This window comes from Branchiostoma belcheri, unplaced genomic scaffold (assembly GCF_001625305.1).
Source record: "Branchiostoma belcheri isolate BF01 breed outbred unplaced genomic scaffold, Haploidv18h27 scaffold246, whole genome shotgun sequence".
Taxonomy (NCBI): domain Eukaryota; kingdom Metazoa; phylum Chordata; class Leptocardii; order Amphioxiformes; family Branchiostomatidae; genus Branchiostoma; species Branchiostoma belcheri.
The window spans coordinates 128,360-143,245 of NW_017803850.1; the positions used below are offsets into that span (position 1 = coordinate 128,360).

At 39.5% G+C, this 14,886-nt stretch overlaps 2 protein-coding genes and 1 long non-coding RNA gene across 10 annotated transcripts in view; 2 read left to right on the forward strand and 1 right to left on the reverse strand.

Moving 5' to 3' along the window:
• The window catches only part of LOC109471295 (piezo-type mechanosensitive ion channel component 2-like), a 110,278-nt gene that overhangs the window by 36,105 nt on the left and 59,287 nt on the right, over window positions 1-14,886 (reverse strand). For 7 of the 8 annotated variants that reach the window (XM_019770582.1, XM_019770583.1, XM_019770587.1 and 4 more), the window contains 3 exons: window positions 3,806-3,910; window positions 1,909-2,030; window positions 328-409 (listed from right to left, as the gene is read on the reverse strand). In XM_019770582.1, coding sequence (XP_019626141.1) covers window positions 328-409; window positions 1,909-2,030; window positions 3,806-3,910 — 309 coding nt within the window. The remainder of the gene's footprint in view (window positions 1-327; window positions 410-1,908; window positions 2,031-3,805; window positions 3,911-14,886) is intronic. The other variant, XM_019770590.1, reaches the window with a different exon arrangement.
• On the forward strand, window positions 5,318-8,138 carry LOC109471297. The gene is made up of 4 exons (XR_002140299.1): window positions 5,318-5,353; window positions 6,269-6,320; window positions 6,623-6,958; window positions 8,039-8,138. It is a non-coding gene; the product is annotated as an uncharacterized LOC109471297 (long non-coding RNA).
• Window positions 8,289-11,902, forward strand: LOC109471296. Its single transcript, XM_019770591.1, has one exon. The coding sequence runs from the start codon at window positions 8,364-8,366 to the stop codon at window positions 11,454-11,456; it is 3,093 nt and encodes a 1,030-aa protein (XP_019626150.1). The 5' UTR covers window positions 8,289-8,363; the 3' UTR covers window positions 11,457-11,902.

The following is a 14,886-nucleotide window of genomic DNA, read 5'->3' on the forward strand; positions in this document are numbered from 1 at the left end:
GTCAACACACCTGGTCCAGGCTGGTTCAAAATTTAAACAATGAATTTTGAACTTTTAATGATACCACTGAATTCAAAGATGGAATAACTGTAACAACTAGGAAGAAAAGGACTGTTTTCAACTGTTAAGGCAAAATATGAGCATTTTGCAGTAACTGTTGATTCTGAATTTTTATTTTTATTTGCAAATCAGAAAAAAATGAAGCGGGCGAATCCGTTAACCAAGAAATTAAATTGGTGTGGCCTAACAGCAGAATATTGAGCACATGTGTAGTTTCATGCATCTGATTTTTTAACAAATCACTGATTGTTCTTGTGGTATACATACTAAAGAACCGAGACAGCTTCTTCTTCCTTGCCTCCCTCCTTTTTGCCTTGAGTTGACTCTCAATGACTGCTGCATGAAGGATCTAAGGGAAAAAAGGCCCATTTCTGAATCTGCTAACAGGTCTGCCCCATACATTTCACTCCATCTATAAGTTTTGCATCCAATAGTCAAGTTTAGTCCAACTCCGGACAATCCAAATCAAAATACAAAATTTGAATTAAATGTAAAATGTAAATATTAACTTAGAATTTAGAAATCTAAAGATTCCCAGAAGGACATCCCCCCAGTATTTCAGACTGTTGGCATTTCAACAATCTGAAATGCTCCCCCAAGGAGTTTGATTGTAATTTAAGCTACGGTCACAACCCGCCGTACATGCTTTTTCTCCGTACGTTTTTTGAGAGGCTACATCTGCTAGGTTTTTTCTGAAAACGTGGGGAAGGAGTGGGGTCTACGCACGTCACTCGCACGGTTACACAAAGTGTAAGAGTATGGTCGGCCGTGAGCAGTTGCGTGCATCGTACGTACGTTGCGCAAGTGGTGAGTTGTATGTGCTTACAACGTACGATCTCCGTGCGATTGCAACTTTATCGTAAGGAGGCCGTACTCACACGTGCTTCTTCCGCACGGCACGTACGGGGCACACGCGTCGCTCGTACTCGCACGCACGGGTGTTGAATCCGCAGACCGCACGTAGAAAAAGTTTTACATGCACTTAAAGTTCTACGGTGTGTCTGCGTGCTCCCAAATCCGTAGGATTCCGCGCGGAGGCAGTACTCACCACGCACGGATGCTCTACATTTGCCCACGTTTTTGAACGTAGACAGCACGCAGAAGCACGTACGGCAGGTATAGAGAGCAGTAACGTCTTGTTAAAAGACAATGGAAAATATTGGAAAAATACATTGCCCAAGCACCCTATCTACAAGGAATGCTAAATCTTTCAAACTTCCATGGACTGATCTTCAACATATTAATATGATTTATATCATGTACATCTAAACATGTATTGTTAATACACAGTGCCACCTGAAGTCACACTGTCAGTACATTGATAGAGCTGAAAATGTCTTTAAAACGCTTACGGACATTGGACATTCTCAAAAATTTTTCAAACATTTCTAATGTCTTTACAGGGACTTTACAGAGTCTTTTTGAGGGGGACTTGCTTGTTGTGCTTTTCATTGACATGTTCACAAAGTGTCTGTCTCGCAAGCACTACACAAAGCCAAGGCAATTTACAGGGCGGGTCACAATTAATTAATGGACAGACGCTAATATCTTTATAAATACGCATTGTGCTAAACAAAGGACTGTCTCCTAGGGGTCTCCCTACCTGACGAGAGACTATGGATATAAAATGTCCGTCTTGGGTTATTTCAATGTTGTTTTTCAGTAAAATGTCTACTTAACGTTCTTCGGACTGGCTAAATCTAAATGTCTAAATCATATCTAAATGGGCGCTGTCCGTTTTATAGACATTTTTGGCTCTACCAGTGCGCACAAGAACAGTCCTGGAAGGTAAGATAATATGATTACATGTATATATGATCATTGAGTAACTGTCAAAACATGTCAAACCTGGAGAGGTCCAGCCTTCTGATCCTCCTTGGTCTTATCCTTGGCCTCTACCTCCTCCAGTTCCTCCTCATCAGACTCATCACTGTCTGACTCAAACAGGTAGTAATCCCCTCCTCTGATGGCTGGACAGAAGAGTCAAACAGTCAGACAATAAACTGGTGGACGTACCAACCACTAAGTATCTGATACCAGCCCAGAAAAGAATGAGAAACAGTCATGCCTTCAAATATCATAGTTTTCAAGTTCACCAAGAATTGAGGCGTTCAAAAAGTCGTATTTCCCCAGAACTATCGTAGACTGGAACTCGTTTCCACCAAGCACATTTGTGGCATCACACTCACTCACTCTTGATCATCACTAGAAATCTTTAAACAACTCCAGGACCTGTAATTAAATGTGCAAATATTGAGTGTAACAAGTCATTCGGTGTGATCTGCCGCCGCGCTGCGTGCCTGCGAAGCTGGTGTGTTACGCCGAAGGGCGGTTATACCGGCTATACTGATACAGATACTGACAGTTCCCACCAACAGAACTTCTCACGTCCTTTTAAACTTAATGCTACATGTAATATAATAAATTTCTAAGATTCTTTACATGTCTTTCAGTTTTCCTGAAGTATGAAAGCTCCATGATGTTGCCCTGTGGAAAGGCTGTGCCCTGTGCTGTTGACACAACATCTGTGTGTGTGTTTTCACACTGCTTGATGTACGCTTTTTAAATGTTTATCGAATGTATTAAAAACTCAACCATTCAGCAAAAAATAACTTGTGTACACCATCAACCATTCAGTCGGCCATAGACAGCGAACATGTACCCTGTGTCCATACATGACAGTCTACCTGTACTATATTCTTATGTGGACCAAAATTGACAAGAGCAGGGGGTTCACCAGTCCAACAGTACGTAATAATGAGAGGGAAATTCAATGTTTCTCACAAGTCCGGGTCCACTAAAACCAACCGTCTTGCACATCATTCTTCAGAAGGACCATAAAACAACAGTTGTTGTCACATGACACAGCATTTCATGTACATACATGTACACATAACTTTAAACTACAAAGTTACAGCAAAATCCATGTACACAATCATGCATATACATGTAAATTCAATGATATAATATTATGTGTGATTAGATTTTCTGGGCTTTGAATTCTGTGTTCCCAGTGAAGAACTTGGCATGTCTTAGTGATCTCAGGTTCCAGTGGTTAAAGTCAAATATGTCATTAATCATGATTGTGTGCATTCTGTTTCACATCACGATATTGGATACTGAGTACCAGATAGTGAGATATTGAGCAGTCCCCGTGTATGTCCTGAAATAAACGCATACAATCATGTAACATTGCATAAAGTATATTGAGTAACTCAAAATAAAACTTTCGAGAACTTTCAAATAAGTATCTCATACAGTGATTGTTAAAGCCAATAGTGGCTGCTGCCATGCATGTATTTTTAATGTTACAATGTAGGGCTAAACGATTTCTTTGGATCATGCAAAAATATTAATAGCGATAGCTGAAGGAAACTCTGGTTAGTAAATGCATATAACGTTAGTTGCACTACATTGTAACTTCAAAATCAGGCAAATGAGGGAGATTTGCTTCTTTCTATACATTTTTCATCAAATACAAGCTGATTAGGTCATAAACTATGGCTTGGTATCCAGCAGTCAAAATTGTTGTGATGTTTATGCAGTCAAATCTCCAGTTCTCATGACCTGTGCATCTGCATCACCTGGCTGCAGCTATGGTGGAGAAAGTCTACAGATGAGTTAGGCTTGCTGCTAGAAGTACAGATTCTAGATTTAGTAGGAGTGGTGCTACTTTGGCAACATGCTGGAGTAAGCATCAGGCTGCATCTACTGGCACCCTGCATGATCTCTCTACCCCAGGCACCTTCTGAACCAGTGTCATCTCCACGATTCTTCAGCCAGGGGTACTCCTTATCTCGCTTCTTCTTCCACTCCTCAGCCTGCTCCTCAGCACTTTCCTTGTCTCCGCCTTGGTGATTTTTGGAAACAGTGTTCACTTTATGCTGGCATATAGGATCATATCTTACAAATTCATGGTACATTTGTGTATGTACTTAGATTGTAAGTACATGCATATGACAATATGTACTCTTCGTTGTGTATATGTCATGTACTCTTCAGAAACTACACTTCAAATTACAACAAGTCTGAGTTAGAGTTCCGAGATCTCATACATCCATGAAATATGGGCTTGCTTTGTCCTCATTAATTATGCAAACAACCTCTACATTAACATAATATATGCATAGCGATGCAAAAGTTTAAGTACCTTACACATGTTACGAGGTATAAAATTCCCATCAGTCACCAATAAGATTCACAGAATTTTCACATTAATTATGCAAATTAGGTCATCACTTGCATAATTGGTATCTGTTGATGTTCCGCCTGTCACAGATTAAATAGATTACATGTATAGCAGTACCATTATATGAAACACTGTAATTATAGAACTTCCTCATTAATTATGCAAATTAAGTCCTCATTTGCATAATTTGCATTTAATCATGTACAACTGTCTCTCAGGTACCTACACACCAAAAATGATGAAAATACGTTGTTCCAATCTGGACTTATTGGCTTTGACCAGTTTTTACCAGAAACTAACCTGCAGTTCCAGAACAAGCTGCTAGGGGCACCAAACTTACACCACTTATTCCTGACAGGATAAGCTTTCTGTCACCAAAAAGTCAAGACCATAGCTTGTTCAGGACAAAAGATACAAAAACTGGAAGTTCTGCTGCAGTACCAAGGTCATCCACCAGGAGGCCCATACTTGACCTTGAGCTCTGTCTTTCCAAGACTTACCAGCATACTAAATATCATCACAATCCATAAAGGCGTTCTGAAGTTATGCTGACTACAAAGTTGCGGAAGCACACACAGACACACACACAGACAGACAGACACACACACAGACATACAGACAGACACGCCAAAAACAATACCTCCATTTTTCATGGAGGTAACAAATAGCTTTTAACTTCCATGACATCTGGAAACTGAAGGTAAAAAGCTATATTTAATAATGGCAGATATTACAGAAAACCAAAATTATATTACATTTGTATTAATTATGTATTAAACTTGAAATTCAACATATCAAATGTGCCAGATTCTGATGCATCCAAAAGTATGCAGCAGCTGCTTGTTCGTTAAATGGATTCAATTTCTTCATTAGTCTTTTAGTCTTCATTAGTCTGGTAGTCTTTTATTCAACTGGAAGGTGACAGATGGTCACCGAAACATTGACTAAAAAAAAAAAAGAGTCTCTTTACTCAGTGTCTTTCCACCCTGATGAAACTATTCAGAACAGAACTTTGTTTACTTTACACATCACCTGTGATCACGAGGTCATTACATCATGGGGAATCCCCAAATACCAACAGTTTGGTGAAGACACCAGCAACAGGTAAGAAACACCTGCCCTCCTTCTAATCTTTGATTTACCCTTTATATTCAACTTTAAGTCCAAAACTTACTCCAAGTCAGTGAATACAGTACTATGAACAATTTCAACCCAGAAACCAGGAACATGGTACAGTGTAGGGTCCACGGTACCCCTACGGTACTTAAGGGCCCATCCAGGTCCATGTATGTGCACCCAGGCATTTCAGTTACTTTGCCTATGAAGGTCTGGTAGCAACAATAAATAGAAACTAAGTTAGAAAGATACGAAGTCAGGACAGGTCTATGCTTTGTGTACAAAAAACAATGTAGGACTGGGGTAAAGGTACAAACTTTTAAGGTAAACACCCCTACTCTGGCCCATAATCAGTCTAGAACAATTTTGGCCCCAGGTTGTGTGCTGTGCAAACAGTTACCAGAGTACACAAAGACCAGGTGAATACTAATAGGTGAATACCCTTGGTCATGGAAATTTCCACCAGGACTGGTGTTTTGGCTTCAGTGCTTTGTGGGTACATGTACATGAAGTAGTTGTTTGGGAACAAGTTTTGACTGGATCTTTCTCATGATGAATAAGTTGCTTGGTACGTATATGTCTGTTGTGAAATAATTGATTTCCGCAGATTATACAATGTGTACAATGTTACTGTGTTTGTACATTGGGCGTGAGATATTGACAGTTAAAACAAAGGTCACTGTTTGCTTGTCAAATGACAAATACAAGGAAATTTCTGTGGCTCCTGGCCTTGATGGTTAGTTTTGACTAACCACTGTGATACTTCAATTTCTTATCTTAGATTTCACACTTTCTAAATGTATTTGCTAAGTTTTGTATCTTTTAGATTATTGAGGGTACTAAGTCCAAAAAGTAGAATCTATAATCTGTTACACTAACTGTTGCCTTGTTCTTTTTTTCTAGCTGTTGCTGATGCCTACAGGTTGCAGTTTGGGGAAAGACTCATGAGTACAAGGTACAAGCAAAGTGGCCATTGCTAAAAACTTAGCTTCAAATCAAATAATTAATGTGTACTTACAAAAAGTAAGTACAAATGTATGCACAGTGCAGTTATTTGCAATTGCTAAAATATTTATTGATTTATTCAAGTGCATATTGGAACAGTTATGATCATGACACCAAGTTTGTCTTCCTTTATATAAATATCATTATAATATTATATTACAAAAAAAGTATGTGTCTGACGGATGATAGTTTCCATACTAAGTTATTACCAGTATAAGTAACTAATTTAAATGTCCTTGTGTTAACATGCAGGATTTCCTGTCATCATGAGGGAGGTTTTCTGGCTACTTCTGCTGTGTCCATGGCTGGTCCTGGGTCAGCTAGGACAAACTCCCACCGGATCCCCAACAGCTGATAGTTTTGAATGTCCCGAGTCTTTTGTATGGGATGTGTATGTGATGAACTGTATACCATGCAGTGTATGCATCTCATACCCACAGTCACCATTCTGTTCTGCATGTCCTGGGTTCATTTATCATGAATCTACAACCCAGGATGTTATTGTCCTTGCTACACATTCACCAGATTCCGAAGTGAATTTGGAGTCATTTGATACAGGTGATGACAAGGACGATGGACTAGACACAGGTGAGTAATATATAACTTGTAATAGACCGTTCCTTAACCACGCCCCCCTTAGCAACGCCCTAGCAACTCGAACACCTCCGGCAAAATCAGCACAGGAAGGGCCATGCTGGCCGCCACCGCCAGAATGTCGGATTTGCCGTCCAACTTTAGGGTCAAGTTTTCGGCAGCCCCCAAAAAGCTTTCTTTGTTGAAGGACACAAAATTAATGCAGAGTAGAATTATTTGAGCAGGGACAGGGTTAGTTTTTAAATTAGTGGCAGCAAAATGTTTTTTGCTCAATGCGGACACAGGATGTGCCACAGTCAACATTACACGGTAGGCGGACAACATTGCCCAGTTGCTGATAAACAGCCGATACATGTGTGAAACAGAGTACGTTAACTTTATCTGTGACAGGTTTTCCATGGCATTTGCTGCATGCATCACAGCTGCATACAAGCCAGGACAAAAACCAAAAGAGAAAAAAACAGCTTGGGTGGTCACGAGGAAAGGCACAACTTATTATTGGCTTTGTGATACAAGTAGAAACACATGTAAGCATGCAAACACGGACATATTAAACAATATGGTAGCTTTATAAACAAATGCATGAATAACAGAACGTCTGTTGCTGCTCTTAGATTTCCTGCGCTGATTTTGACGGACCTGTTTGAAATAGAACAGGGGGTTTGATGTATTCGATCATGATCGTTCTATTTCACCATAAATGACTTAAAAGTTATAAAGTTTTCAAAAAGTTTAACACATTTCATCATATGATTTAATCTCTTTTTGAACACATCACATCCATTCACGATATGAGCCAACCTGAAAATGTTCAAATTTTCCCACCCAATGTAACTGTTTTCCCACTAACATTATTATAATATTATATAAAATTCTGCAGCCAATAAAACTTTAAAAGTTCATTGTATGTGCAAGCAATGCAATTATCATGTTTGGCTTTCATATACAGTGTATATATATATAATAATTATATATAGTAGTTGGAAGACTTGCTCCAAACATTTTCTGTTCTGAGCATTTAACTGAGAAACATAATTTTACAAGAACTATATTCTATAACTATATCTTTTACAGGGATCATACAATATGTAGTAGCAGCTATTGGAATAGTTTTGGCGTGTATACTGGTGATGGCAGCACTTTTGACAAGGCAATGGGTAATCTGCTCCCGAAGAAAAAGAATTGGGTAAGGTGGAATGTGTCATAATTCATATCTTCCTAAAAATTTATAAAAAATTAAATGTCAATTTTTTTCTGGTGCACATGCAGTTGATCTTGTAGCCTGTCATTTTATGAATATTTAGTACAGTAAGTATCATAATTAAATTAATAATTTTTTTTTCAAAATAGGCAGCCAAAATTCAGCACATCAGATTCTGAACTGCCTGCTGGAGAAACTATGGACGACATGACACCATCCAGCCCTTCGTCTGTACCAAAAATTTATGCATTGCCAACTGATTCAATCCCAACAATTGCACACATGCCCCCAAAGAAAAGTGTTCACTTTGTGTTTGTGCCTGACAGACACATTTCTGACTCAGATTCAGACATTAGCTTGGGTAAGGCTGGTAGATCCATAGCAGATGGTGGAAGTAGCATGAAGTCTAGCACCTTTGCTACAACTAGTTGTAATGATGATTTTACAATCCCCACAGTTTCACAGGTGCCCCTGAAGAAAAGTATCCACTTTGTGCCTGACAGACACATGTCTGACTCAGACTCAGACATTAGCTTAGTTACATGTAAGACTGGTTCTTCAGCAGACAGTGGATACTGTACATCTGCATCAGCATCATGCATCACTGTCACAGTGTCAAAAATGCCCCAATGGGCAGAAGAAAGTTGTGTCAAGAGCAGTTCTGTAAAACTACAAGCATGTAGCAAGAACCCCAGTGGTATGCTTCCGAGACTTAGAGGCCATAATCATAGTGATCCAACAATCCCCACAATTGCACAGAAGCCCCTTAAGAGAAGTGTCCACTTTGTGCCTGATAGACACAATTTTTGTTCTGACTCAGATTCAGACATTAGCTTGGGTAAGACTGGTAGCTCCTCAGCAGATGGTGGTACTAGAACTGCACCTGCATCATCTAAGTTAAACAGTAACAGTGTGACAAAAATTTCCCAGTGGGACTTAGAGGAAAGTTGTGATGAGAGCAGTTCTGTGTCTAGTAAGAGCACCGTTGCTACATCTGGTTGTAACTCAGTTGTTTCCTTTGCGGAGGCTCTTATTGGCAAAGACGGGGGGATCTTGATGCTCCCAAATGCTGCAACTTCTCTACTGTTCAGTCCACATTCCATCTCAAACCAGATTGACATTACCCTGGAAATACTGCATAACCCAGTAGCATTTCCAGACTTACGTGCAGATGAGACTTTGGTCAGTCCTTATGTATTCTGCGGTCCTCACGGCTGGACCTTCCACAAACCTGTGCTGCTGACATTTCCACACTGTGGCATGTCTGACAATGACGACTTAACTTTACTAGTCAGTGAAACAAGTAGCCAACAGGCTCCAGATTGGACAGAAGTTAGCAGTGCTACCCCGGGTATTGAGTACTTTGTCAGGGACAGTGAGTGCCTTGTGTACACAAGCCATTTCACTGGGTTTTCTTTCAAATCTAAGGGCCCCAAGCAAGTACGTTTACTTGCCTTTTCAAGCTTATCTGACAACTTGTACAGGCTCAGGGTCTACTGCATCAATGATACGAAAGACGTTGTTGATCGCATCAAGAAGGAAGAGCAGGAATTCGGGTTCAAGCAGACAGATAGAGGGGTCTCAATGACTTTCCTAAACAACAAGAAGGACTTGCACCTGAAGGCACACCTAGAAACACCAGGTTGGAAGTTTCTAAATAGTTCACAAGAGCTTGTCATCAGCTATGAGTCAGTTAGGGGAAAGAGGGATGGCAATGTGCTGTTCAATCTTCAAGCAGAGCCAGAATCGGACAAAGACACATCTATTATCTCTCTCCGTATCCATGCCTTGCAGGAAGGTAACACAGACTCTCCAACATATATCGTTGCAGAAAAGGTACATGTAGGATGGTGTGACCATAAGGGCGCATGTAACTGTAAGACTCCATCGCATCTCCAAGTGCAAAGGGTGCACACTGACATTACAGACCAGCCAAAGGTGTCTTTTAAGAACTCACAAGGAAGCCACAGAAACCTCACAATCCCACACAAGCTTCGCACTGAGCTTTGCATCAAGCTAGATCCAAAAAAGGCTTGTGGTAAAGATTGGAGAAGTCTTGCGAGTGAACTGGGCCTTGACGAGCGCATTGAATTCTTTGATTCAAAGGAGAGCCCAACTGAATTGGTACTCCAAGAATTTGAAATGTCTGGGAAAACACTGAAAGACCTAACGGCTATCTTAACAGGCATTGAAAGGCCAGACACAGCTTATTTGGTACAAGAGCATCTTCAGACAACAAGCTGTGATTTGCCCAGTCCTTTCAATGATAGTGGTGTGGGGAGTCCTGATACAGATGCATCAGAAAGAGATGGCACCCCTTCTCCAGGTTCTGACAAAAAGTTCTTTCCAAACAGCCTTTTCAGAGCAGAGGAGAGAACCTCTCCAAAATACATGCATCGTGGAGAGTCTGTCCCTTCTCATGATCTATACAATTCCAGTGCCAATACAGAGACCTCAGAAAGATCTACAACTACCAGTAGTACTTCTGACCAAAAGTTCTTTCCAAATGGCCCTTCGTTGGCAGAAGAAAGAAACTCTCCACAATACATGCATCGTGGAGAGTCTGTCCCTTCAAATGGACTGTACAATTCTAGTGCCAATACAGAAGCTTCAGAAAGAGATAGCACTTTCTCACCAGCTTTTGATCAAATGTCTCTAGATCTTCCAAACAGCCATTCAAGAGCAGGGGAGCAAAACTCTTCACAGCACATGCATTGTGGAGAGTCTGTCCCTTCTCATGAACTGTACAATTCCAGTGCCAATACAGGGGCATCAGAAAGATCTACAACTACCAGTGGTACTTCTGACCAAAAGTTCTTTCCAAATGGCCCTTCACTGGCAGATGAAAGAAACTCTTCACAATACATGCCCTGTGGAGAGTCTGTCCCTTCAAATGAACTGTACGATTCCCATGCCGATACAGAGGCTTCAGAAAGATCGAGTCCTACTGCGTTCTTTCTAAAAGGCCCTTCGGGGCCAGAGAGAAACTGTCTACCCTACCTGCAGTGTGGACAGTCTGTCTCTTCTCACGGTATAAACGATTCGTACCAATCTGCGACAGAGCCAAAACTGATCCAAGAAAATGAAGTTGAAAGTTCTATGCAGGGCTTGGTACTGAACAGTACAGCCAGTGATAGTGATGAGACAGGGAATGTTGAGGTTGAGGAGGTAAATGATTCTAACTCTGAGATGTCCCAAGATGATCAGAAGTGTACTGAAGTTATGGTTGTTTCCATTCCTGGAAGAGAAGTTGAGCATTTTGCAGAGGGACGTCGTGAGACAGCAGTCTAAATTTATGAGGCTTGACACTGTCCTTAAAAGTTCATGATTTAGAAATGTAAATGTGAACCCAGCTAGAAGGTTTCATGGCCTGAAAGATAGCAAGTAACAGCTGATCGCTGAGAAGTGAAGTACAAAATGTGTGACTTTCAATATGATCAAGTTCATTGTGTGACTAGAAGATCATCTCCAAAGAAAGCTTAGAATGGAATGTGGACTCTTCAAACAGAGAAAACAGCAGTGAACCCTGTTAAGTTTTGGTTATGGTATAATGCATGGGATTGCCTAATCCTATCAAATATCAGTTCTCAATGTATAGTACCTGTTTGCATCGTTATTATGAATATAAGTGTTTAGATAAAGTAGCCTCAGAGTCTGTACTTTTTATATCATACTTGATGTATAATTATTTACGTATATTGGTTTGAGTGTGCAGTGTTGTGTGTTTGATGATTAAACAAGCTATTTTACATTCAATAATATTACTATATTTTTATATGCATCTTTGTTTCACTTTGATTTGATACAGACTTTTTTGAAGTACAAAGGTAGCTGAAACAGATTATTATTGAACTCCACTAACAATCCATCAGCCTTTTGGACACTCTTGAAAAATTACAAATCAAAAGACATCATTTCAACTCAAGAATCAATTCCCGACGAATCTCTCCACCTGCACTTTAAAGAACTGTATGGAGAGAATCTTCAACTCAATGCCACAGAACCCCCCAGCAGTTTCCAAATTCAGATCAAAAATAAATTATCGGAGTTAGAAGATGCACTTATAGTCGATAACAACCTAGACGTTCCAATACAGAGGAATGAAATCAAAAAAGCTATCTCAAACCTCAAGAATGGCAAGGCTTCTGGAAATGACTTAGTTCTAAATGAAATGCTAAAATGCTCCCCAAACATTCTTATTAGACCACTTACCAAATTATTCAACTTGTTTCTGTCCAATGGCTATTTCCCCCAACAATGGTGTAATAGCCACATTGTTGCCCTACATAAGGGCGGGGCAAAAGATGATCCCAGTAACTATATATATAGGGGGATATCAGTTACTAGCTGTTTGGCCAAGCTATTTACTTCCGTACTTAACTCACACCTCACCACTTTCCTAGATGAAAATAAACTTATATCGCCGAACCAAGCCGGCTTTAGGACCAAATTCAGAACGAGCGATAACCTCTTTGTAATAGACACACTTCTAAGTAAATATCTTTCGGAAAATAGACGTATTTACTCATGTTTCATTGACTTTAAGAAAGCCTTCGACTCCGTTTGGAGAGAAGGACTCCTCTACAAATTGCTAGATTCGGGAGTAGGTGGAAATTTTTATAAGTTAATTAAATGCATGACTGTACTCCAAACCTCAGACATGCGTCAAAACATCATCCGGGCTAACGCCGTCATTTGCAACTGTGAAAGGTGTTAGAAAAGGGTGTAATCTTAGCCCGACTCTTTTTAATCTTTTCATAAATGATTTAGTACTACATGTACTTGATGATATTGAATGCTCACCGCCCTCTCTACATACTATAGTTTATTTGTATCGTGTCTGTTATACGCAGACGACATTGTATTACTTTCCGAGTCCGATAAAGGACTGCAAAGCGCTCTAAATAGATTGAAAGACTTCAGTGCCAAATGGAAACTTCAAGTTAATTTAAAGAAAACGAAAGTTATTATTTTTAACAAATCTGGTCGGTCTTTCCCACACCAAAGTTTTATGTTTGGACAGGACAAAGTGGACATAGTCCACTCCTACTGCTACTTGGGCCTGAATATTACCTCATCCGGTAGCTTCTCTCTTGCAAAAAAAACAGCTCTCACTCAAAGCAAGGAAAGCCAGTCTCAAATCTTAAAAACGTTCTTCTGTCTCTCCGCAGTGCCTGCTCAGAATATTTGACGCTTGTATCAAACCAATACTTCTGTATGGGTGTGAGATCTGGGGAAAAGATCCTGTAAATGAGACCTCACCAATTGAAAGTTCCCATAACCGTTTCTGTAAGAATGTACTTGGGGTGCATAGAAATTGTAGTAATGTAGCTGCTAGAGCAGAACTAGGAAGACTCCCGTTAGATTTAGATATATCCCTGCGTACTGTTAAATTCTGGACTCACTTGACACAACTTAATACCGATACCCACCCTCTGCAAGTTGATGCACTCCTGTTACAATATAATCGTAGACGGACATTGTTACAGCGAGTGAAGGAGATCCTCGATCACTGTGGATATTCCTACCTACTGCATATTGATAGTGCAGCCTGTGATCCTCAACTTATGTATAAAGAATTAAGGACAAGGCTTTCAGACATGTACATTCAAACTTTCTTTCATAGTTTGTCTGTTAATACCGGCAAACTGAGATTCTATAATAGAAAATGTAAAACTGAATACTGTTTAGAACAATACCTAGAACATTGTGACTTCGATCAGTGCTCCGCTATTAGTAAAATTAGAATCAGTGCCCACTCCTTGGAAATCGAAAAAGGGCGATATATGAAACTACCTGTGTCGGAAAGAATTAATAAATATTGCTCCTCAAATGCAGTGGAAGACGAAATTCATTTCATCTCTAACTGTCCATTTTATGACGACATCAGAAATCAATTATTTACCACCGTGTCCAAAATGCTCCCTTACTTCCCCACCATTCCTTACCACAAAAAAGCAACTTTACTTCTAAAATCAAAGAACCCACATATTATAGGAGAAGTGGGTAAATTCGTCTTCCATTGCCTAAAAAGAAGAAGTCAAACCCAGTAAAAACTAGTGTCATGTCATGTTGTAGCATATAGTATAATCTTAGAAGTAGATATAGTCTCACAGACTGTATTTTCTTTCTATGTTGTTTGTAACTGCAATTAGCCCTCGGGCAAGTATTTGCAATAAACTTTCAATTGATTATTTTTTGGAAATATGAACTAACTGTGAGTGTTTGAATTTGCATTCAATGTGAGTGTTCAGAGTAAGAGATAGCCTCAGTTACATGTACTTGATGTGATTTTGAAGTTGTGTGTTTGATGGTTCAATGGTCCAAGTTTGCTTTTTTAAATGTTTGTGTCCATCTTTGTCTCTGTCTGCATTTTGTTGGACTTTTTTTAATAGCTGACATAGATTAATTCTAGGGAGATGAAAAGGTAAAATGTAATACTAATAGCTTAAATTGTAATACTATGATAATTGTATAATAATTGTATAATTGATCTCAAGTTTGTTGTTTTCAATATTAGTTACATTTTTAGGTTCATTATGATAAATTGCTGAGCCTATTTTCACATTTAAAAGAGACAATATGTCTTCATTCTGAATCAAGGCTGAACTGTGTTTTAACGTTCTGCATGGATTAGTGCATATCTTTTTTATTTTATACTTTTTATACTTGGAACACATACATGTACGGAGAATGCATACAGTAACACACACACAGTCAC